Raw genomic sequence first — 23,605 nt, forward strand, 5'->3', positions numbered from 1 at the left:
CCTATTTATTATTGATTATGAAAAAAAGATTATGACAGGATTATATCCCGTATTAGTTTAGTCAGTGAAAAATTGTTACTATTTGTCACTGTTTTCTGTCCTGTTTGAACTCTGTAAAATCTTGGGGTCATTACTTAACAGTTGTCATTGGTCCGACGTGTTTGGCCGGCACCTAAACGCACCATTGCTACAGATGAACATGTAGACTTCCCCTTGCGTTGTGAAACTCACTTTACCCATCTCACTACCAGAAAATGATTCTTCTGAAAAGTCAGTTTTGCCCCGTGTCATTCTCAAAATGACATTTCTAAGAATTGCTCTTCTGCTACATAGAGCGACATGTTTCTATCGTGCAGTTCTCCATTTTCCATAGCTGATTTCATTTCCATGAATAGGCAAGCCATCCGTTTGTTTTTGAAACGCTACTTCTGTTTTTGTGTCCGATACACTGTTGTTACTTGTTAATTGTGGGTTGACCAGTTCAGTAGATATTAGTTAATATAACAGGTCCAACACATGACTGAACTGCAGCCTTGTTAGAAACTCTCCAGACTTACTCCATCCATACCTCACAGTGGTGCCATCTACTGGGTTATTAGCACCTAACAGATTTCGGCATATGACCAGGTGTCTTTCCACACACATTTTTTGTACTTTTTTTTCCCTTTCTTTTTTTTACAGTTCACACACACATATAAGAGAGGAAATGTTGCCAAAATCTTATCATGCCAATCCCGGCTGTGTTTAAGGAAAAGTGAACAAAATGTGGAAATGGGGCACTTTAAAATGTCAAGCTCTCTGTTTCCACATACTTTCTCAGACAATAGATTGCCATGGGTGTTTTTAGACCAGAAGGAATCCGTGTGGTACATTGTTAACATGTTTTTTAACTTTAAAAGCACTTCCCTTGAAAAGTGCATGGGGTTCAAGGTCTAAATACACTCCTACTGTAACCCTGCGCTGAGGTTCTACATGTTGCACACGAGTTCTCCCGCCTGGAAAAACACCATTAATCATGATTACTGCTGTTTGAATGACCCTCGACACTCAAGAGAACGCAAAAAAATATTTTGATCAAATCTATTTTCTTTGAATGTGAGGTCATATCAATCCATCAAACTTAAAAGTCTACTGTTGTTTTTGTATGCAACCTAACATACCTAATCAAGTTGAACAGTGTATTTGTGCATTACTCCATACACCGGTATACCACAAAAACTACAGCGCTGATGTGACTGCCGACAATTATTTCTGCAAAATCTACAACATCTACGTTGAGCTCAACACACAGAAAACACATGCAAACACACAACCACTGCAAATTCAGTCCTACAACACAAAGTAAGTGTTTCCAGATACAAGTGTGGGAGTGAGGGCACAAGTTAAGGTCCTATGGTTCCTGTCATCCTCTCCATGACTTTCCTTTCTTTCTCTCCAACACATTTTAGGCAAAATAAAAGTAAAGTGATGAACTTGCTTGGATCCTCTTGTTATTCGATGCTTTTAACTTCATTCATGAGTCATGAGCATTGAATAATAAGTGCTCATTACCTTTTATTATCCCCTGCAAACACTTCTGTTGTGTTAATCTATGTGTTGTCAAATTGATCGAGATGTTTTCTTAATTTGCAGTGCTTTTGTGAATTTGTGTGTTCTCTATGTTGAACTCTCAGGGCCACCGTAGGAATCCCAGACACTGAAAATCAAAATGTCTTTTTGTGCAACAGTATCACCACACCATTGATACATAATAGTTGGTTGATTGTCTGCATTAACACTGGACTATTCAAATACAGCGTGAACAAAATCACCAGTAAATGTGGATGACTGAAATGAGCAAAAAAGTCAAAGTATCTTTGTTGTTTTATATTGATTGTATACTTAATACAAGCAACATTTCACTTCCTGCCTTCAGTTTTCTTCCACCGTGGAAATGCCTGCTGGGAAAACATGTCTTGCTTTTATGTGTTCAGTCCATACCTGTTGAAAAAAATTATTAATTATAAAGTTCACTTGAGGTAAACCTCAGCCTCCTTGAGGACATCCTCTTTGCTGTGGAAGTAGTCTCTGAACCAGGAAATGTGTTCCCTCTTCTGCTGCACAGTCAGGTAGGGATTTCTGGACAGACCGGCCACCACCAGCTCCATGAAGTGACGCACTGGTCCCTGACTGGGAAACCCCTCGCTCAAGTGTTTCTCCAGGAAGATGTGTTCATGAAACGGGACGCTGGCCTCCTCCTCCAGGCCTGATGTAAGAGCAAGAAGACACTGTCAGTACAACCCTTGGACAAACCTTATTTTTCCTGTCTCATAGTGAGCATAAAAATACCGCATTCATCACTCACCAGCTTCATTGTTGACTGGATACTGCCACATTTTCCCCTCTTTGGTCCACTGGATCATTTCCTCAAGAGTGTTGCGTGGCAAATTGTTGACCGACAGAGCCAACTGGTTAGCAAGGTCCATGTCCCATAGAGTTGGCTGTGCTGAAAATACAAGTATCATTAGTAAATGTGCCAATAAAGTTTAAACCAAAAGAGAAACAGGGGCAAACCGCATGATAACAGTCAATAACAACAGGTACTAATGAAAGTGAACACAACAGCATAGCCTCCTATCTATACAATTACTTCAGTTTCAAGGTTGGCAGCCAAACTTAACGAACCTGGCACAGTATATGACCCAATATGATCTTCCTGAAGCTTTGAATAACTGCCATAAAAGTGTTTTGCAGAAGTTGATCTTTGAACTTTTGAACCTAAATTGCTTTACCCAGTAAATAAATTGGTCGTTAGTGTGAAATTTTGTCATAATTCCAACATGAACTTTCAAAAACGTGTATTATGGGGTCACAGTGATGTGTGAAAACAAATATCTAATCAGTTCATGCTTGAGTCCAAGTGAACATTTGTGCCAAATTTGGAGGGATTACCTCACAGTGATATCGTGCTATACAATCAAAAAGGAAGCAAAGCCTCCTGCTACCTCTGCTGACGACACAGAGGATTAATATGACACCATAAAACATCCACATGGGAGCAAACATAATCAACAACCGTGGCCTAAAATCAAAATTCATTCTTACAAACTGCTGATTCAGCTCCATCCTCATCAGTAATGGGGGAGAAGATGTTGAGTCTTTTCACTCTGAGCAAGGTCCTGCTAAAAAATAATATAAACCAAACATTAAAACACACAAATGCACAGTCCATCTCAAAACCTATCTGAGTAAAGATGTGGTGAAAGTATTTACTTTGATCGAACACCGTCCAGCTCAGAAGTGATTCCTCCGTCCCTCTTGTATCCTCGCCCATCATCATCAAACTGGATCTGGTTAGACCGCCAAGCGTTCTGCCGGTTGGGATACTTTCCTACTTTCATGTCAGCAATAATTACCCTGAAAGAACATAAAAATATTGCTGGATTAATGTTTATTACATGAAAATGAGGACTTTTCACTCTCCAGCAGAAAAAGGACACATACCCGAGGTCGTTCACGTCCCCTTTCTTCTGAGCCTCAGTGATGGCCTCATGCTGCCGTAGCTGCTTCAGCAGCTCAGACTCGGCCTGGCTGCGGTTGGGCAGAGTGGAGGCAGCAGCAGATGCAGCTGCAACCAGTTCAGGATCCAAGGTGGCGCTGAAAAACAGAGAGAGAGCAGAGAGGCTGGAATCAGTGGATGAAGAATGACGGTCAACTTTGGGATAAGCTCTAAAGGTAATGACTTGGTTAACGGTACGATCCCCCCCGCCCCCTCACCTCTGTGAAGCCTCCTCTGTAGCCTTCTGAAACATACTGATGGTGCTCTCCATAGCAGCTGGGTGTGATTTGGGGGGAGGCTCTTGAGTTTGCTTCACTTTCATCATCTTAAGCCTCCTCTTATTAGTAACTTCCACTTTCATGGCTCCAAGCAGGTCAAGGAGACTCTCCTTCCCACTCTTAGCTGCATCAGTCTTTACTTGATCCGGTTTTGCTGCATCTGTCTGCTGCTGTGAAGAGCTTCCATCGTCTGCCTTCAACACCGCAGGCTCCTCGCTTTGTTCGGCCAACTTGCTGCCATCTTCAGCCTTCTGTGTAGCCAAGGATGGACTTTCTGTTGGGCCAGCCTTTTCGTGTGCTTCTGTTTTCTCGTCATGATTAGCAGGGACAACTTCAGGTTTCTTTTCACAGTGTCTGACTGAACTTGTGCTGATGGCTTTGACTCCACCTCCACTTGCAACCCTGTGAAAACAGCAAAACACAGTTAGTCATGATCGAGGTTACAACAGTAAGAGCAATGATAATGTAATTCAATATCATGCCAGTTACTATTGAGGGTGGGCAATGCTGTCTCAAAATAACATCATGATTTATAAGACACTATATTATTTTCAACAACAGATTGAATTCTCATGTCTGAGAATAATTCTCATGTCTGAGAATAATCCTGATCTACTCCAGATTACACTGTCTGTGATTAATTACCAGTTTATAAGGTAAACATGAAAAAGGTTTGTGCTGTCAAAACATATGATACAGTATCAATAAGTAAACCACGGTGTCAATTACAGACAACAGCAGCTAAGATAAACATATTATGAAACATGACTGTCTGTCATTAGGATGTGATGGGTCCATCTGTAACTTGACATGCGGGTTACCATGGAAATGACCTGTCACTAACGCCTCTCACCGGCTCAAAGAGATGTCAATCAACATGTCCCGCCCCTCCAGCGCAGGTTGGGCAAGCTATTAGCTAAATATCTCTTCCTCAACCTTTATGGTAACAGCACTCGAGCTATTTCTGATGTACAAAATCACGATTTTACCTCAGGACAAACTACACTATCCAGTAAGCAGCGGTGAGTTTACAGACTCGTAACGTAATGTCATCCTATGGTGTCATCGTGTGTCCTGTCCGGTCAGACACTTCACTCACCTGAAAACTGCAGCCTTGTCGCATTTAGCTGCCAGCACACTCGACTCAGACACGCAGACTGAAGAATTTCGAGCCGTGTACAACGTCCTAAATAAAAATCTATACATGGTGGTTTCTTGCAGTGTCCTTCCACGCTCCTGACATCTGTGTCCGTTGCTACCAAATACAGTCCCCTCCGTAAACTCGAAGGTAACATTGGTTCCGGGGTCCCTTTTATGAAGGATAATTTTTTTTCCTCATGAAAAACACGAATTAATCACTATTTACAATTTATAATTATTTTATAGTGGTAATGCACGTTTTAGCATATAAAACACAATAATAAATGTACGCTTAGTTACTAAACGGTTACTCGAGCTTCATTGATTGTAGTCTCGCGAGATCACGACCCGTCAGAACGTGACTCAAAATGGCGACTCAATACAACCGCTAATTCACGACCGGAGGTCCCAGCTGCAATCCGCGAATTAGTTAGTTATTTAAATCAAGAGATGGATATTCACAGAGATGAATTAGCTTTGCGAAATAACCACTGCTGCAAAACTCACCATTGACGGTTTTCATTCGTATAAGTTCCGGCTTGAACTCTGAAAGGAGAGAACAACTTCGCACAGGTAAAAACGTCAACGGAAGCTAAGTTACTAGCATGGAAGCTAACATACAGCAAATTTAACCTGCTGTAAGTTGATTTTAACGAAATATGTGATCACCAGCGGGTTTATACCTAACGCTGAAAAATATTTTGCAATTAAGTAGTTGCATCTGAAGGAATATTATCATAATGTGTCTTGCGTGGTGCTTGCTGGTTGTTTTTTCCGTCAGAGTGGTTAACCCGCTTTCTGTGTAACTCACTGTTTGTTTACACTCACGAAGTAGGATTAAAAACTCCCAGTTGTTCATTTTTTCATGATTTATAACAATGAATTGGAGCAGATTTCAATCAGAATGTGTATTCCCTGTAAATGTTTATATTACACGCGGAGACGTGAAACTTTTAAGTATGCGCCTCAAGTCCATATTGAAATGAAACATCTCGTACAGAAATCACATCCGTCAGTTTGTGAAACCAGGACTTGTGCATAACTAGATTATATTTATGCGCAAATTTGCTCCATTATAAAATCGCAAGCATCCTTAATTGATTCGGTTCTGCTACAAATAGTTTACATATTATATTTCAAAACTAGATCGTGACTTGGTCTGGGCGTGACTAAGATATGCATTATTGTTTTGAATCGATTTCCGCGAAACCCTGGGTTTATGTTAGTGAGTACTGTTTTCTTTTAGAAAATATATCTTTATGTGACCATATAAATGTATGGCTAACTAACGAGCATTTACTCTGGAGTGGAACAGAACTGGTCATACACCGCAAATTTATTTTCAGCAAAATGTATCTAGAAACGAACAGTTATTATAATAAGCCTTATATAAAATAGGTTTAACTCACTTTTTTCTGCTTATTGTCAAAGTAATCTTTTTGCTGAATTGATTACTTGTGTTGTCTATACTGTATATACAAAAAAAATTCACACACATTGAAAAATGCCCTATGTGTCTTGTTTTGACCAAAATTCCCAAATGTTGCTATGTTAGACAAAGAAAAGCAACAAGTCTTCAAATCTAAGAAGCTACGAACAATAAATTAAACCTAAACTTTTGCGTTAATGACATAAATGATCATTAGATTTTTCCTCATATCTGTTGATTAAATCTTCCGTTGATCAACAAGTAACTAATTGTTGTAGCTCTAAGGATATGTATGTATGCTGAGAATGTGATTTCAGACCCACTGAAAGTCTATTTTTAGTGAACCATTCAAATTTTGTAGGACTAGAAAACAAATAAACAAAAATGTGATGAGGCTGCAGTCAAAAAAAATCTCCTGAATAAGTGTGATGTGCTTGTGTATATGAGGTGTGGTGTTCATAAACGTATGTGCTTTATTAGCCATGGCGGAGGAAAGACGGCAGAAGCAGTGCTCGGTCACCCTGCCGACAGAGTCCATGAAGGCCATGGCGGAGTCTGTTGGAGTGGGGCAGTTACAGGAGGAGAGCTGCGTTGCCATAAGTGAAGAAGTCAGCTACAGAATAAAAGAAATTGCGCAGGTAAATCACAGATGATTTAATCAGATATTTTCTTCTGCTTTGAAACAACTCTCTTGAATGTCTCAAGTTATGTCATATCGTACATGCGCTTTATATTTCAAATCAGTCTCTTTTTTTTTCTCCCTTTACACAGGATGCTCTGAAATTCATGCATCATGGGAAGAGACGTAAACTGACCACCAGTGATATAGATAATGCTCTCAAACTAAAAAATGTGGAGGTAAGAGAGAACTTTTATACTTTCTATTTAATTTCCTTATTAAAGTACGTAAGTAAGCATGAAGTGGGTATTTTCTTAATTTAATTTAATTTCTGTGTTCTGCGTGAACTCCTCTCGTTGCAGCCTCTGTATGGGTTCCAGTCGCAAGAGTTTATCCCCTTTCGCTTCGCAAGTGGTGGTGGAAGAGAGCTTCATTTCTATGAGGAGAGGGAGGTCGACCTCAGCGACATTATAAACACACCGCTCCCCAGAGTTCCACTAGACGTGTCTCTCAAAGGTGACATGTCCACATCATTGTGGTGTGTTTGTATGGTGGTGTGGTTTGTATGTTCACACGTGTCACTTTTCTGTTGATCCACAGCCCACTGGTTAAGTATTGAGGGGGTGCAGCCGTCTATTCCAGAAAATCCACCACCAGGTGAGTCCTGTTTGAAATGTTCTTGTAAAAACGTAGAAAGTAGCTGAAGGAGAAATCTAACAGTAAGTTCTGTTGACTATGTTTTAGCAACGAAAGAGCAGCAAAAGACTGAATCTACAGAGCCCCTTAAAGTGGTGAAACCTGGTCAGGAGGAGGACGCTACGATTCAAGGCAAGAACCAGGGGGCAACTGCTGCTGATGGCAAAGGTCAGTATTATGTGTTCTATGAAAACTACACTTTTTTCCTCAATGTTCTTCTCCTCTTCCCTTCCTCCTTCATTGCTCCCAATTTCTTTCCTAATCCTTCCTAACGATCATATCAGTAACCTTCATGTCATGTCTGTATCTTCATCTTTCAGGAAAGGAGAAGGGTCTAATAAGGTTGAAGCCGCGCAGCACTCACGAACTGTCTGTGGAACAGCAGCTCTACTACAAAGAGATCACAGAAGCTTGTGTTGGCTCCTGTGAAGCCAAGAGAGCTGTAAGTTCTGCCTGTCTTTATTCTACACAAGCTGAGTGATGACCTTATTGTGTATTGACAAGAAATGACATACATATACGGCAGCACTTTGCAGTTAAAAGGAAGTTGCCAGTGCAATGAATATAATTGTTACAATGTGACTTTTCCCATAATTTTTGCTGGATACATGATATATTTTCATCTTCTCTCTTTCAGGAGGCTCTACAGAGCATCGCTACTGATCCTGGACTGTATCAGATGCTTCCAAGATTCAGTACATTTATTTCTGAAGGAGTGAGTGTCTTTTCCTGTGTTTTCTATTGTTCTCAAAGATCACCCACCTTACATTAAAGATCCTGTTATATCTCATCTTAGAAAACTGACTTGATGCTCTCCTTTTTAAGGTTCGTGTGAATGTGGTGCAAAACAACTTGGCTCTGCTGATTTATCTTATGCGGATGGTCAAAGCACTGATGGACAATCCCACTTTGTACTTGGAGAAATACGTGAGTGAAGAAAACATATAAAAGTTTTCTATTATGACGTTTTAAGGGTCAAATCTCAACATGTCCAGTTGGTCTAATGTATTTCTATCTGTCTGTATTTGCAGCTGCATGAGCTCATCCCGGCTGTGGTGACGTGTATCGTGAGTAAGCAGCTGTGTTTGCGACCAGATGTTGACAACCACTGGGCTCTACGAGACTTCGCCGCCCGCCTCATGGCTCAAAGTTGTAAAACCTTCAGTACTACGACCAACAACATCCAGTCCCGCATTACCAAGACGTTTACTAAGGTGGGTTTTTGAGCTGTGGTAAGAGAAAAGTTTTGCGTAGGGAAAAACTTGACCCAGAGGAAGAAACAGATACCACACATCCCCTGTGTTTGGGTCCATTATATTCAAGGGTGATTAATGTGTCACTTAAATTTGACACCAGTCTTTAAATAACAACCAAACGGATTTGTTTCCTCAGAGTTGGCTGGATGACAAAACCCAGTGGACGACTCGTTACGGCTGCATCGCTGGACTCGCTGAACTGGGACCTGATGTGAGTGTGATTCTCTTCGCCTTTTTATCATTTCTCTAAGCTTTTCCATCATCACCGACATCTTGACTTTGTCCTCCGCAGGTGATCAAGACGCTGATCCTTCCTCGGCTTACTGTAGAGGGTGCTCGCATCAAAGCAGTGATGGAAGGACCGGTGGTCTCCAACATCGACAAGATAGGAGCTGACCATGTTCAAAGCCTCTTACTGGTAATACATTTCTCACAGACTGAGACATTTATAAACAAAGGCAGTGCATTTAATGATAAAATGGCATCAGACCAGTTCTGTTGTGTTCTCTATCTATCTATCTATCTATCTATCTATCTATCTATCTATCTATCTATCTATCTATCTATCTATCTATCTATCTATCTATCTATCTATCTATCTATCTATCTATCTATCTATCTATCTATCTATCTATCTATCTATCTATCTAATGTTTTATATGTACAAATTGTGTTTTTGTTTAAGAAACACTGTGCAAGTGTTATTGCCAAGATCCGACTTCAGCCCGACATCGTGGAGCAATATCGGACCGACTACGGTTACCTCGGACCCATGCTTTGCTCTCATGTAATGAAAGCCAGGACTCAAGCAGCATTGCAAGCTCAGCAAGTCAACAGGACCACATTAACAATCACTCAGGTACATGAGACACACGATGAAAATATATTTTAAAAAAACAGTGAAAAATTGGGTTGATGTTTCAGAAAAAACCATCAATAAAGGAATAAAGATGCCATGAAAGCATTGAAATATTATCTATTTATCAAGGCATCAATCTTGCAGTTCAGAGTTGATGTGAAGCTCTGCAGCACGATGTGAGTGAACTAGCGATCAGCTGTTCAATAATCAATAATGACTCTTCCTCGCAGCCTCGTCCCACACTCTCAGTCTCTCAGAGTGGGTTAAGTGGTTCGACGGGACCTCGCACTCCCAGCATCATCAAGGTGCCAAGCTCCCTCACCCTGATGTCGCCTCGACCGGGCACCCCCTCGCAGCCGTCTCCCCCGGCAACAAAGTACATCGTCATGGCAACCAGCGCGGGAGCCGCCTCAACTCAGCAGGTACTTCACCTTCCTAAAAAATAAAACATAAACCCACGACTCCTCAGACCGCGAGCTCATCTCTCCCTCTTTTTCCCGTCTTCGTCTCTTCAGGTCATCACCCTCAGCTCCTCCCAGTCGGCCTCATCAGTGACCAGCACCGTTCCCAGCGCCACCTCCACCCTGCAGCCGTTGGTCAAACTGGAGTCGGGCGGCGGCGGTGGACTGACGGGGTCGCGACCTCTGCAGAAGTACATAGTGGTGTCTCTGCCCTCATCTGCCTCCTCCTCTTTGGAGCCTAAGAGCTCCGTGCTACCGACCTCAATTTCCTCAACCCCACTAGAAGCAGGGATGAAGATGGAGCGGTCCGAGTCTCCGGGAGCAAGCACACAGTCGCCACACTGAGACTTGTTTAGGTAGTGGAGAGATTTTTACTATGTTGGTGCAGCTGAACACACAAGGTGTTTTGTTTGGGCTGAATGGAATGGATTAAACTCTGGAGTGGTAAGACGGGGGATATCTGAACTCTTGACTGATGCAAATGTGACCAGATGTTGTAAATATGTTAATGCCCATTGAAAACTGAGGTCAGTCTGTGAGATCTGTAATGTTTCAGCTTATATTCTAATTGATTTCATGTTCTTTTTTTACTCTAAAATAAATCAGATTTTGTATGAACTCCATTATGTGATTATGTGTCTATTGTAATTTATAAGAAATAACTTTCATAAAACGTAGAATATTAACGATGTTTGTCATCAGCAGCTTTCAGAAATGATTACATGTCAACACAAATACCTAAACATGCAATTCAATCCACATTGTGATTAAGTCATTGCAGCAAAAGGCCTTGAAGCATAGCAGGTTTAATAAAACTTTAATAACTGTTATTAAAGTTGACCAGACATTTCAAAACTTGCCTGGTTTAGTTTGACCCAACATCACTGAAGTTACAATAACCTCCATGTATGAATTAAAATTGAACAAGTAAAGGGGTCAAATCATCTTAAGTAAAATAGTAAGTGATTAGTTGCACAGAGGGATGACACAGATGTTTAGTTTATTGTAGTATTACATGTGGGGCTAACCATTCTTCATCTACAGGAAACACTGTCACCTGGAAGACACGATGTGTGTGTTGTGTATAAAATGTGCACTATATTACATTTTACACTCCAACTCCCACCAGAGTGTTGAGCAATGTCAGTCTTTCACACAGACAAGACAGGACACTGAGGCTCAGTTTGGACCAACTCAGCTTTGACACTCAAATCAAGACTTGTTTTAGTTTGAGAGAACAGCTGGATTTTACTGCACCAGTTCCTGTTTCCCGCTGCTCACAGGAGCTGTAGTAACAAAACGAGGCCACAGGATGACGCCATTCTTTAGGTCGGTTTTGTTATCTGTGGGCTCTGACATCCTCTCTCCCTCCTCACCACTGCTGGTTAACAACCACAGAGGCGGTGCCTTTATTTTGTGACACACTTCTCTGATATAGTCAAACAGATATCAAATCAAAGTAAAATCAAATTTTCTTTTCTGAAATTAGGAAGAAGAAAAAAAACAATCTTTAACTCCTTCGCACATCTCAGTGCAGTCAAGACCACGGGAGATCAGGTTGTAAGTGTTGAATTCCTCTGTCAACAACAGTGAACTTGCACTGGAGCAGCAAGCAGAGGAACACAAGCACTTACAGACTTACAGTGAAAGGAAACATTAGCCGACATGGTTTAATCAGAGCTTCTCCACTGATTTTTCTGTTAAATTACAGATGCAAGAAGTTAAGAGTCAGTTGAGATATTAGAGAGTAAAAGTATATACCAGGGAAGAAATGTAGGTATATAGGAGGAATAGGCAATTCATGGCATTGTCTCTATGGTGTCTACAGTATGTCAGCATGCCCTGAAGGGACTATCTATCACTTCAATTCAATTTTTAAAAACGTATTTGTCCATGGAGAGCAAATCTGTTTCAGGAAATAAAAACTTGCAGCGGTGAAAGCAAATTTCCCTTCATATTAGTATTTGAAACATTGATCTGTGGGGAGAACTGAACCCTGAAATAAAAGCAAATGCAAAGGATGATGTCAAATACGCTGTATAAGGATGGGATTAGTAAATGAATCGACCCTGGGTTCTTGGTCACCTCCCTGACTAAGGCTTCTGTGTGTGCAGAACACAACAAAAAACATCCAAGATGAGTTGACATCATTTCTTTTTTTTTTAATTGAATTCTTCTCATCTGAACAGCGTCTTTGGTTTTCTTAATACTTTAATGCAGCAAATACGACAACAGATGTCAAACTTTCTTTCTTTTTTCCTGGGATAAGCAAGTATTCCCACTATATTTATTGCTAAGTGCATGACCTTGTTTTTCTAGCTTTAAGTCCACTTAGGTGCACATGTCAAATTATACAAAAAAAAACCTCAGGTGTCTCATATCAACAACAACATCAACAAATAAACAGGGGGAGCTTTCTTACAGAAACTGTTAATCCACCGGACAATCTGTACAAAAGCAAAGTTAACAGTGTCAACAACTCAGAGGACGTCAATTTAGAAATGAAACATGACAGAATGTGGACCTGTGGGAATGTAAAGGGGAATAAAATAACATTTAAAGGTTCTTTAAAAGTGGCTGTAGTAGACAACTAGAGAACCAGATAGATCTCGATCTACAACATATTTCATTATCAAAACAACAGGTGGCTTGAGATCAGAGATTCAGAGTTGAAAGATCAACGCAATTTATTCTTAGCACACAATTTAATCTTAGCACACAATTTAATCTTAACAAAAAACAGTCGAACAAACAATAATTACAAAAATGTTTAACAAACAAACACGTTCCTTGTCTGTGTTGGTTATTTCGTTAAATGTAAGATGGGGAGCTGAGAGTGTTGTTCTATCAGACGAGCCACTCCTATGATTTGGCTCCGGATGAGAACTTGGTTTTAGGTTCACTGCCTAACACACAGTCCCATGTTTGTCCTGCGAGATGGACGTGTGTGTACAGCATGTGTGGGGTATTTGTGTGTGTTTTGCGTACTTTAGTCAGGGATAAACAGACTGACACACAGAGGTTACCGTCCCCTGCGACGCATGCACACGTTGGGCCTGCGTGCGGGCACAAAGCCGTGTTTGCAGAAGCACTTGAACGATCCGGCGGTGTTCACACAGCGGGCGTTCTTGCACGGGCTGTCACGAGCCCTGGCCTCTGCACACTCATCAATGTCTGAAGAAAAACAAAAACAGTCGCGAGCTCCATCAGTGAGTGCAGGCTGTGAAACAGGAAACTAAACAGTGTTAAGTCTGTGCGTGCACCGCTACTGTACTATATATACTAATATAATAAGAGCTTGTCCCGTGTTGGCAATGTCCAATCACTGGATCAATTCCCGACTGTGGCGATCTGTACAGTGTGTCATTCCCCCAGTCTCTTTCCACTGTCATATCAATTAAAGGGATAGTTCAACATTTTGGTAAATTCGCCTATAGACCCTTTCAGAGAGTATAAACAAATACAGGTGTTACCAAGGATACTAATTAAGGCTCCATTCCATTTAGTATAGCAGAGCGTTTTCTAATGAGCCACACCTGTCTTTGTTTATACTCTCTGAAAGGGTCTATTGCCATAATCCAATAGTCACAGGCAAAGGTTCATTACTTTGAATTTTAATTTGAGATCCACGGGGCGGAGATGTGAGCTGCTCAGCGAACATAATGGAGGTGAACGGTACAGGTTCCAACTCCAAAACGCTTTTGTGGACAAGTTGTGACCTGCAAATTCGTCACGCTATGAATTAATCATGTATAATTATGTAACATTATGAAACATGAAGCAAGCAGCAGTCGTGTCTGGAATGTAGTTCCTGCTACGCATTTGCGTCAAAAACAACTCCATCTCATGATGTTACATTATTATTCCATAGCGTGGTGAATGTGCAGGTCACAACTTGTCCATGAGAGCGTTTTGGCGTTGTTGGATTGTGTATTTGATGAGGGACAGGGGACCTGTACCGTTCACCTCTGTTGTGTTCACTGAGCAGCTCACGTCTCTGCCCCGCAGATCTCAAAACAACATGCACCGATAATTAAAGGTAATGAACTTACTCCTATGAATATAGGGATTATGGCAAAAGGCGAATTTGCCAAAATGTTCAACTATCCCTTTAAAGGACAAAAATGCTCCAAAAATGGGGCGTCGTATAGTAGCTCACTGGGTTGACTCATCACTGTAGCTCACTTCAGCCAGCCCCGGTTTGAATTCCCTGGCGGCCCTTTGCTGCGTTTCATTCCCCCACTCTGTCTCCCCATTACCTGTCTCTCTCTGACTATCCTATCAAATAAAGGCATATAAAGCCCCAAAAAATACTTTAAAAAATAAGAATAAAGGAAGTACAAACCTATACAGCGGGTGCGGGAGTGGTCCAGCCTAAAGCCTGAGTTACATTCACACATGGTGCCCAGGTAGGAGCGGACACAGCGGCCATTTGCACAGCTACATTCATCTGAATCCTCCTCTGAGCTGTCACCTGTTACAAACAGTCAGATAAATGAGTAAGGGTTGGTGGGAGGCAAACACCTGACATACGATGATACACTGACACAGAAACTGTTTTTTTTTTGTTTTTTTTACCAGGGTTGTAGTTCGCGAAAGCAGCCAGAAAATCCTGCTCCCCATCAGATTCAGTCTCCAGATGCATCTCACACAGACGACTGAACATCTCTGAACACAAAGAACAAACGGGTTTACAGTTCACAGGAAGGAAACCTGCTGGTCGGCAGTCGGAGCTGAGCGGGGCCGGTTTGCTCACCTGAGTTTCTGGGTGGACAGGTGTTACACTCGGGGCCCCAGCCACGGCCGTAGTGACAGCAGCACTCGGAGTAGGTCACCACCATGCCGTTCCTCGGCTCGCTGCAGATCAAGCCCTCGTCAACTTGTAGGAAACACACGTCCTTGTGAGCTGCGGTGCGATCTGGGTAAAAGAGTGAATAAAAAAAACAGACCTTAAGAGTTAACTGTGTTGAAGCATAATTAACATATATACTATATATAACATATAACATATTTAATTTGCATTATAACATTTAGATAAAATAGAGAAAATCCCATCCAGTCAGTGATGAGTTAAAATTAATATCATATTTTCTAAGCGTGAAAGTCAGTGGAGAAAGTTCACACACAAAGATCACACTAAATGTTAATTTTTAACTTGTCAAATAAATGTCAACTAAGGTGTATAACAGCATGTCAAACACAGGCGGTATGCAGAATTTGGCTTAGAAGAAAATCATCATTTCAAACAAACTGTGAAAAGATGGACATTGATCACTGAGGTGTTATAAGAGCCACTTGAATGCTCTTCTACATTTTTTTTAAAAAACTCCAAGTAGTAAAAAGCATAAAATGTTTATTATGTGTATTTGCTTGTTGGGGGTCACAGAGGTCAGGAGTCCAGTAAGTATCAACCAAACCAGTCTAGAAATGAGACCACTCCATCATACACTAAGTGATAAATGCAGACACATAATGCTTGTAAAGCACATGGAGTCTAGTTAGTTACCAAAGTTACTGGGTTCATATAGAAACATATGATATATACAAATGAAAACGACTCTTAAAATACAACACTATCATATTCTAGGTCATGTCACAATATATCATCATATAGTTAATGTATGTAGGGCAAGTGCATGTATTAATATGCGCAGTGCATCTTGCAACTTGGTCTTAATTATCACAGTGACAGACTGATCATCTAAAAGTCCTGCAGCCCTCCTGTTTCCAGTGACAGACGGATATAATGTAGATGGAAGCTCAATGGTCAGAGATTTTTTTTTACAAAGAAACTCTGAGCAGAATTATCTAAAGTCCATTTATCTGTTACCAATCTGTCATGCACTGTGCTGTTTGACTAAAATAAAAGTGGTTCCGTGTGTCACTTCTGCTCTACAATTGCAAAAAATCAAATCTAATAATATTCAGTGTTGTTTTTGTCTGGTGTTAACAATGCGCCACACTTCAACAGATAACATTATTCTATAGAAACAGCGATCCAATGTCACTGAAAACATTAGAGAGATGAGAATTTAGAAGAAAATGATCAGTGGTGAGTTCAAACATGAGCTGTCTGTGTTTTCTCTACCAGAGCAAATCAGTTTTATAATCTACATGACAAGAGAGGCTCAAATAGGATCTGAAAAAACAAAACAAGACAAGGCATGCAGATGCTAAGTGCTAAAAGTATTTACTTATTCTCACTCTGTCTGATGTTGTTCATGTGTGATAAATACCTACATTCGATGTATGCTTCTTAATAATAACTACACAAAGGGAAACTGTCTCTATAAAAAGTGGGTAAGAGAGGAAACGGTAGAACAAAAAGCCGGTACAGGCCAGATGGGACATAAAACTGGGAGGAATTACAAAAAGGAGCAACATGAGTGGCAGATGTGGAGGTAAGCCAGAACTCATTTGGTTTGGTCAGGCTCAGGTGAGCCGACGCTTCTTTTACCCACCGTCATAGACGCACTGTTTGAGCGCTGCACTGAAGGTGAGGGGAGGGTCGCAAAAACAGTGAAAGGAGCCGGGCGTGTTCTCACACCTCCCATTCTTACAGTACGAGGGGTCCTGGCACTCATTCACATCTGCAAAGGGCACCACAGACACTGGTTACAGTATGAACATCTGCTTGGGGCCAGCTCTTCTTGACAGGTGGTGGACACAGTAACAAAAACGCTTTCTACAAATTCATTCATGTTCAATACAATAGTCGTGAAATAAATACTCCCCTTGTGACTGTGTGTTATCAACTCTGTGGTAATTGTTGAGGCTGTGTCCTTAAAAAGTAGCAGAAAGTTGAATTAACACCACTCTGACACAACATCAACAAAAACTTTTAAGATGCAGCATTTATTACATTGATATTGTATTGTCTTGGATAATAATGTACAGTGGTTACTGTTATTGTGTCCATCACCTTTATATCCCATTTGCTTTCTGTTTAGGCTTCTACCACAACTGTTGCATGCAACTTGTTTTCGTTCAAACTGTAAAAACTATCGAGACACGGAGCTTAAGTCATGCATCGCACCGCAGCTGGCCTCTAGTTAACATGCAACCAGGCTGCGCTTCATGCAAAAAAAGAAAAAGGCCGCAGGGCAAAACAGGAAGCTTGGTTGCAGCAGCACATCAACTGAAGGAATCTTTACTGTCAAGATGTTTGCAGGCAGTTTGCAGAGAAAATGAATGATAATCCCATGTAGGCTGCTGTGGGCTGTGACATTAAGCAGCTGGTGGATTCTTTGGGTAAAGATTAGATCTGTGTGGTGGAGTGAAATTCAACAGACTGATATGGGACGGTGCCTCAGCTTTGCTGCTCTAGGTTTCTGTCTTTACTTCTTAGCTTTGCGCTTGGTTTTGTATTTTCTTGGATCTCTGGGTTTTCCAACTCTTTCTGTATATCCAGCTGTTCCAAACCCAGACAGAGCCCGAGGCCGGTACAGGAAAGAAGCCATATTCACATTCATTCAGTCCCTGAAGCTTGTAATCCACTTGGAGCGTACAGTCATCCCCGAGCCCTTTCTCACATTGACAGGTTAATGGACAAAGCATGTGGCAGTAATCTGGTTTTACGCTCATCAGTGTCCATCCACCCTTCAATTTTCTCATCATTTATCCTTGTCGTGGTTGCTGTGGCAGCAGCGAGACCAGAGACATTCGTACTTTGCATTCTCTAGAACCCAGGAATTATCCCCAACTAACAGGTCAGACGAGAGATCTTGTCCAACAGCTTTTCCCCATTTGCATCTTTTCCATTTCAGATTTCCAAGAGCTCAGACTGCATTAAGTCGATCAGACAAGGCGCAGCAGCAGTTCGATGTGGATGTTCCTGCCGCAACCACTCAGTGGAGAAACACAATTTTGACTGTGTCCAAACCATACATAAAGACTAGAAATGATCTTGTATCCTGTCTCGGTATTTTACTTCTGTGTTTTACATCTCAGAAACCCTTAAGGATCTGAATTTAAACAGCGGTTATTATAGTCTGCTGAACCAAAATGAAACTGCCAGGTCTACTGAGCATTTCTCATGTATCCCTAGTGGCTGTTATTTATCAAACAGTACAACATATTCTTATCTTTTTTAGGTGCTGCCTTAGGATTTATCACAGGTGCACCATGAATCTTCACACAGGTTGGGTGCATTCAAAATGGGACAGCTCTGTTGTGTCCCTGTGGCATCATTGGTCTTCAAATGAGGGTTTTGAAGGATGCAGCCCCTGGACTGTGACACAGTAAATATCCCTAAGCAGCCACCACTGTCAAAACCACTCTGAGCTGTTGCACCTCTGCACCTGGAATAAGATCCTTTCAGGTCTTTTGAGGCACAGAACCACAAGGTACTGATTCCTGTCCAAAACTCTTCCAGACTCAGATACAAACTTCTTTAGCAAACACTTGACTATAAAAAACAAACAAATTATAAATAATCATCTGCGCCCATAACTATGACAAACTAAAGAGCTGACAAGTAAATAAAAGTTCACCATACAGCACTTCATACAAACTACGTTCATAATGTATCCACCTGAGAGTCATTCTACGTCACCACTGCAGCCGCCTTGTGTTCAGTCAGGGAGACGATGGAGATTTAAATACATGTCTGCAACATCTGGCCATGACGAGGAAAATGTTCAGTCCAAGTCTAACACAGAGTTCTCCACCCTGACTCAGTGATTAGGTCAAAGCATTACATGGTGACCAGCTGACTTCCACTTCTCTTTTCATCTTCACGACCAGAAAAAGAAAAAGTTTTTTTTTTTTTTTCATAAAGCAACGACAAAAACTACTCCTCCTTTGATCCAGCGTGGCGTTTGGCCAACAACAACTCACCACATGGATTCAGGAGGCTGCACTGTTCCTCTATATCACACCTGTCAAGGTACCATCCATCATGGAGCAGCAGGACAGCAGGTGTTCTGCAGGCCGATCCACACTCCATACATACACATCCACACATGAAGGGAGAGTCTGATGCTGTTGTGACGTTTAAAGGGATATTCCGGTGTATGTTTAACCCATGGTCCAACGCACCGCAACACCGAGTTAGACCCCCCCCTCAAGAGATGAAGTCTGCTAACCGCTAGCTTCTCTAGTTGTAGCAACTTTAGCAAAGACCACACCATAACAAACAGGGCAGTCTATTGATCCACTATCAACCGAACAAAAAGCCACTTATAGCCACAAAAAATGCTCAGAACAGAACCAGAGCCGAAACTTTGTGACAAAATTGCATCACTGCACTCAGCTTTCGAACCGCTATCATAAAAAGCTTTATTTATAACTGAGAACAAAGTAACCCCTGCCGATCAGGGTCAACTGTTCAAAATGAATGCACCAAGCAAGTCAGGCAGCAAAGATTATTAAAGAATGAGTCTTAATAATTTCTCAGCCACTCAAAGTATAAGTAACATCTGTTTCATTCCAGTGGTCCTAAATGTTTCATCAAGCTACGACAAATGTGCGAACTGAACTTCATTACCAAACAAGACATGTTCATATGTGTTATTCTACAGTCTGTGCATTTTAAATGTTTACTTTTGTCTATTTACGATCTTTAACCTAAATTCAAGTTAAAAACTGGTTTACAGAAATGTAAATATTAATTCCTTGTGTGTGGCTATGAGCGATTTGTGTGGTTTATCTCAGGTAGACCATAATACTCTCTCAGTTAAAAGTGTACAAAATACTTTCATGGTTGTTCCTCTGTGATGTACAGTACCACCTGATGAATGTTGGTAAAAAATAAAAAGATCGTCTTCAGCCAAGTGAAGTGTGTGAATTGATTCAGCGTGTCCATGGTCAAAATATTTCATCTGTGTCATCAACATGTTGGTTAGTAGATTCACTCACCTTCTTTGGTGCTGAAATCACTTTTGTATGTTACATACAGTACACCACAATAACACTATGATTTATTTTGTTTCACTTGTCTCTGCACTCACCAGCTTGTTCCTCAGGAGTCACACAACTGTTACGGTCAGTGGCCAGGGTCCAGGGTGGGGGGCAGAAGCAGTAATACGACCCTGGGGTGTCCACACAATGCCCGTTCTTACAGTTGGCCGGGTCCTCACACTCATTCACGTCTGTACAACATAGAGGTCATTAAGGGATCAACGTTGAGATTAACTCATCCAGCACCTACGTAGATGAACGGGAGGGGTTAACAGTTTACTCACCTGCCACTGTGGCCATCACACACATCTTCTTGTTGGAGCCCAGAGTCAAGGGGGGTTTACAGTTACAGTAGAAGGAGCCCTCAGTGTTAACGCACTGACCGTTAGTACACAGAGACTCCTCGTGGCATTCGTTCACATCTGGAGGGAAAACAGACATACATAAAGAGCAACATGAATCTGTCACAAAGCGGATTTTATTGAATTAAATTTTTTGGGGGGAAACCTCTGAGGTGGTATTTTATGTTGTGTATGGAATCCCCTTACCGATGCACTCGAGAAGGTTGGAGTCGTAGTAGAAACCCTGTTGACAGTAGCACTCGTAGCCCGGCAGCGTGTTCTCACAGTGACCCTTCTTGCAGATTTCATCAGCAAACAAGGCACACTCGTCGATGTCTGCAGGGGAGGGAGGAATAAACCTGTTCTCAGTAACAGCTGATGAGGGTGCAGGGGTTAATTATGGTAAGAGATGGTTTAACCAAACTCATGAGTCACTGCAACAGTAAACAAAAGCAGCTGAAAGCAAAGAGTAAAGGGACAGGGAAAAGTAAACATGTTTTTAAATCCGGTGCTACTGTGATCATTTCAGTGTTATCATAAAAATATAAGAATATCTGTATCATTGTGATGTGTAAAATGTACCATGGAAGGCAGGAAGGCTGTACTGGATGCTTTCTTCATAATAGAGACCTGGGCCGTTTGGACACAGGAAGCTGTACTCAGCTGCGTGAAGAAGGAGGAGTTTAATAAATGGCACATAAGATTTAGAAACTGTTCATGACTACAGTAATATTTTATATTTAAGCTTGCATGCATTTAGCACTGATGAACTCTACACAACACAAATTCAATTTGTTGAAGTTTGCGATCCTAATGTCAAAATGAGCAACAGTCATTCCAGCACCTTAACAGACGACATATTCAACAAGCTATAGGACAACCGATAAACTGATTTATGAACTTAATGAGAGTTTACTTGTATATGTGCACAGTACAATGCATTGTGGGAGCTGTACCTGTGTGGGAGACGGGACAAGGATAAATCTCGCAGTGGTCTCCCCACCCCACGCCAATGGAGCAGCAACACTCCTGCTTGGTGACGTTGGTGGCCAGGACGCTGTCGCAGAACACGGTGTCGTCGAGGTTCAGGTAGCACTCCTTCTTCTCATCCGTTATCACTCGAACTGCTGCAGGATTATAGATCAGATGAAATGGGCTCACCATTTTTGATTTACTGCTCTAAAGCAACATAGAATAAATTATGTGATAATTTATGATTTTAATTGTTGGTTTTTATGAGCTGTGGGATGAATGTGGGTCTAGAGTAAAGCAGTCTTACCCTCGCAGCTGTGTTTGTCCTCCGAGAGGACGTAACCATGATTGCAGGAACACACGTACGAGCCCGGTCTGTTCTCACAGGAGCCGTAGGGCTGGCAGAGATTTCTGTCAACAGTGCATTCATCTACGTCTGAAAGGAGAATCACACAGGCTTCGTTTCAATCCAAACAACATCTGAGGTGCATACAATACAATTTTTCGCAACAACTTATTTTTTTCTCACATTTGGTAATTGAAAAAGCAATAGTGTAGGTTGTCCACTGTATTGTACATTGCTTTTTATTTTAAATCCCAGAATGCAAACACCTACAGTATCTCTGCAAGGTGTCTAGATTAAACCTATCAGTGTTGAGTGAGTATTTATCCTGAGAACCTCAGAAAGATGTTGAAAATATAAAAAACTGAATCTGTATGAAAATATAGATTCTATAAAAAAAGCAAAGATTTGAGTCAGCGACTAGTTCCTGGTAATAATCCACACACAGCACCTTGTTTTCTGATAGTGGTCTGACCTTTAAGGTTTGAAGAGACTGACCTTGGCATCTCCTGCCTCCAATCAGAACGTAGCCTTTCTGACACTTGCAGTGGTACGAGCCCATGCTGTTGATACAGTGGCCCCTCTGACAGTTTGATGGCCTCTCACACTCGTTGATATCTGAAGGGAAGGGAATAAAAAAAAGCAATGCAATAATGTAGAGCTGTCAAAGCCATAGTGAATGCTGTCACGCCTTACTTTGACTGGCTTATCAAGTGACAATAATAAGCAATAATAAGGTGCTAAATAATTGCACTGTGGTTTACTGAATAATTCATGCCTTCACAGTGGCTGCCTTCCTGTGTGCGCTGGTATCCCGGGTAGCACTGACACTGGAAGGAGCCTTCTGTATTGATGCAGAGGCCGTAAGCACACAGCCTGACATCCTCACACTCATCAATGTCTGTTTGAGAGAGAGAGAGAGGAAAAACACGACCTGTGTGAACCAGCTGAACACCACTTCTTCAGTGAGTCCTTATCTAAAGGTTAGACACACATTACTCACCACTGCACCCCTTGCTGTCTGCAGATGGAAGGAAACCCTCGTTGCACAGGCAGCGGTAGGTACCAAGGAGGTTCTCACAGCGGCCGTTAGGACAGATGCCAGGTTTCTGACACTCGTCAATGTCTGATGAAACACAGGGGAGGACGATTCATCATTAGTATTGTCACTATTATCATCACACCACAGATTCACAATATTGAAATCACATTATTGAGTTGGTCAATAGTGATACTAACATATTTCATATGATTTATTCATATGAAATAAATGAGAAATTTCCCAAATATCTGTAAACACTGAATAAGTGGATGACAAATTGTTTGAAGGATTAGATTTTTTTTTTTAGATAAATAAATAAAAAAGATTGAGGGATTATGGGGTTATTATGATATTTATGTTTTGACTTTGATAAGCAGTTTGGCATCTTTCTTGTTTTTTGTTTTCTTGGCATCATTGAAATATGAATAGTTAAAGCTTAATACATGAGTAGGATTTAAGGGTAGGCATATTAGGCTCAATTCAGCTTCAGCCTATTCCTTTTCGGCGTATGCCATTAGTATGGACTCTTTGATTGTGGTTTGATTTAATATAGTCTGGAAGGAAGATTGATGATGATTGTTTGACTGTGATTGTTTGATGTGCATATGACCGAAAGAAACTACTACTACTACTATATCTCTACTAGGCAATGGGCTCTATGCACAGCTCCACTACTTCCTGAACTTAATGCTGCTCCTTTGTTTCCCTGTCTTACATTATTGGACAAACTC

General features: G+C 41.2%; 4 protein-coding genes across 10 annotated transcripts in view; 2 read left to right on the forward strand and 2 right to left on the reverse strand.

Moving 5' to 3' along the window:
• LOC146974478 (leucine-rich repeat neuronal protein 4) overlaps window positions 1-23,605 on the forward strand; it is a 236,219-nt gene that overhangs the window by 174,588 nt on the left and 38,026 nt on the right. The gene's annotated exons all lie outside the window — the stretch shown is intronic.
• mrps31 (mitochondrial ribosomal protein S31) lies at window positions 1,852-5,082 on the reverse strand. Of its 2 annotated transcripts, none has more exons than XM_085797933.1 (7): window positions 4,916-5,082; window positions 3,757-4,218; window positions 3,484-3,636; window positions 3,253-3,396; window positions 3,085-3,158; window positions 2,345-2,485; window positions 1,852-2,245 (listed from the first exon to the last, which is right to left on the reverse strand). In XM_085797933.1, the coding sequence occupies exons 1-7, from the start codon at window positions 5,020-5,022 to the stop codon at window positions 2,010-2,012; spliced, it is 1,317 nt and encodes a 438-aa protein (XP_085654059.1). In that variant the 5' UTR covers window positions 5,023-5,082; the 3' UTR covers window positions 1,852-2,009. The 2 variants fall into 2 exon arrangements, with proteins under 2 accessions (XP_085654059.1, XP_085654058.1); XM_085797932.1 differs by having other exon boundaries at window positions 3,085-3,161.
• On the forward strand, window positions 5,317-10,894 carry taf6 (TAF6 RNA polymerase II, TATA box binding protein (TBP)-associated factor). Its single transcript, XM_085797922.1, has 15 exons — window positions 5,317-5,529; window positions 6,866-7,023; window positions 7,157-7,243; window positions 7,367-7,520; window positions 7,605-7,661; window positions 7,749-7,868; window positions 8,021-8,142; window positions 8,338-8,415; window positions 8,526-8,627; window positions 8,732-8,914; window positions 9,093-9,167; window positions 9,249-9,374; window positions 9,642-9,815; window positions 10,046-10,237; window positions 10,331-10,894. The coding sequence occupies exons 2-15, from the start codon at window positions 6,868-6,870 to the stop codon at window positions 10,619-10,621; spliced, it is 1,917 nt and encodes a 638-aa protein (XP_085654048.1). The 5' UTR covers window positions 5,317-5,529; window positions 6,866-6,867; the 3' UTR covers window positions 10,622-10,894.
• Window positions 12,494-23,605, reverse strand: part of ltbp3 (latent transforming growth factor beta binding protein 3) — a 34,137-nt gene continuing 23,025 nt past the window's right edge. For 3 of the 6 annotated variants that reach the window (XM_085797912.1, XM_085797909.1, XM_085797908.1), the window contains 14 exons: window positions 22,836-22,958; window positions 22,611-22,733; window positions 22,331-22,450; window positions 21,797-21,925; window positions 21,474-21,644; window positions 21,100-21,180; window positions 20,725-20,853; window positions 20,461-20,598; window positions 20,227-20,367; window positions 16,738-16,866; window positions 15,033-15,194; window positions 14,855-14,944; window positions 14,622-14,750; window positions 12,494-13,450 (listed from right to left, as the gene is read on the reverse strand). In XM_085797912.1, the coding sequence (XP_085654038.1) occupies window positions 13,299-13,450; window positions 14,622-14,750; window positions 14,855-14,944; window positions 15,033-15,194; window positions 16,738-16,866; window positions 20,227-20,367; window positions 20,461-20,598; window positions 20,725-20,853; window positions 21,100-21,180; window positions 21,474-21,644; window positions 21,797-21,925; window positions 22,331-22,450; window positions 22,611-22,733; window positions 22,836-22,958 (1,817 nt within the window). In that variant the 3' untranslated portion in view covers window positions 12,494-13,298. The remainder of the gene's footprint in view (window positions 13,451-14,621; window positions 14,751-14,854; window positions 14,945-15,032; window positions 15,195-16,737; window positions 16,867-20,226; window positions 20,368-20,460; window positions 20,599-20,724; window positions 20,854-21,099; window positions 21,181-21,473; window positions 21,645-21,796; window positions 21,926-22,330; window positions 22,451-22,610; window positions 22,734-22,835; window positions 22,959-23,605) is intronic. The other 3 variants (XM_085797914.1, XM_085797913.1, XM_085797911.1) reach the window with 1 other exon arrangement.

This window comes from Trachurus japonicus, chromosome 14 (assembly GCF_045865225.1).
Source record: "Trachurus japonicus isolate A0001 chromosome 14, Traja_1.0".
Taxonomy (NCBI): domain Eukaryota; kingdom Metazoa; phylum Chordata; class Actinopteri; order Carangiformes; family Carangidae; genus Trachurus; species Trachurus japonicus.

Bases quoted from the DNA above. Each gene is read 5' to 3' on its own strand.
- mrps31 (XM_085797932.1), bottom strand. From the start codon at position 5,022: ATGTATAGATTTTTATTTAGGACGTTGTACACGGCTCGAAATTCTTCA. The intron at 4,219-4,915 runs GTGAGTGAAGTG...CTGTTTTCACAG, and splicing joins GACAAGGCTGCAGTTTTCAG to GGTTGCAAGTGGAGGTGGAG. The intron at 3,637-3,756 runs GTGAGGGGGCGG...TCTGTTTTTCAG, and splicing joins ACAGAGGAGGCTTCACAGAG to CGCCACCTTGGATCCTGAAC.
- taf6 (XM_085797922.1), top strand. From the start codon at position 6,868: ATGGCGGAGGAAAGACGGCAGAAGCAGTGCTCGGTCACCCTGCCGACA. The intron at 8,628-8,731 runs GTGAGTGAAGAA...CTGTATTTGCAG, and splicing joins CTTTGTACTTGGAGAAATAC to CTGCATGAGCTCATCCCGGC. The intron at 10,238-10,330 runs GTACTTCACCTT...TCGTCTCTTCAG, and splicing joins GAGCCGCCTCAACTCAGCAG to GTCATCACCCTCAGCTCCTC.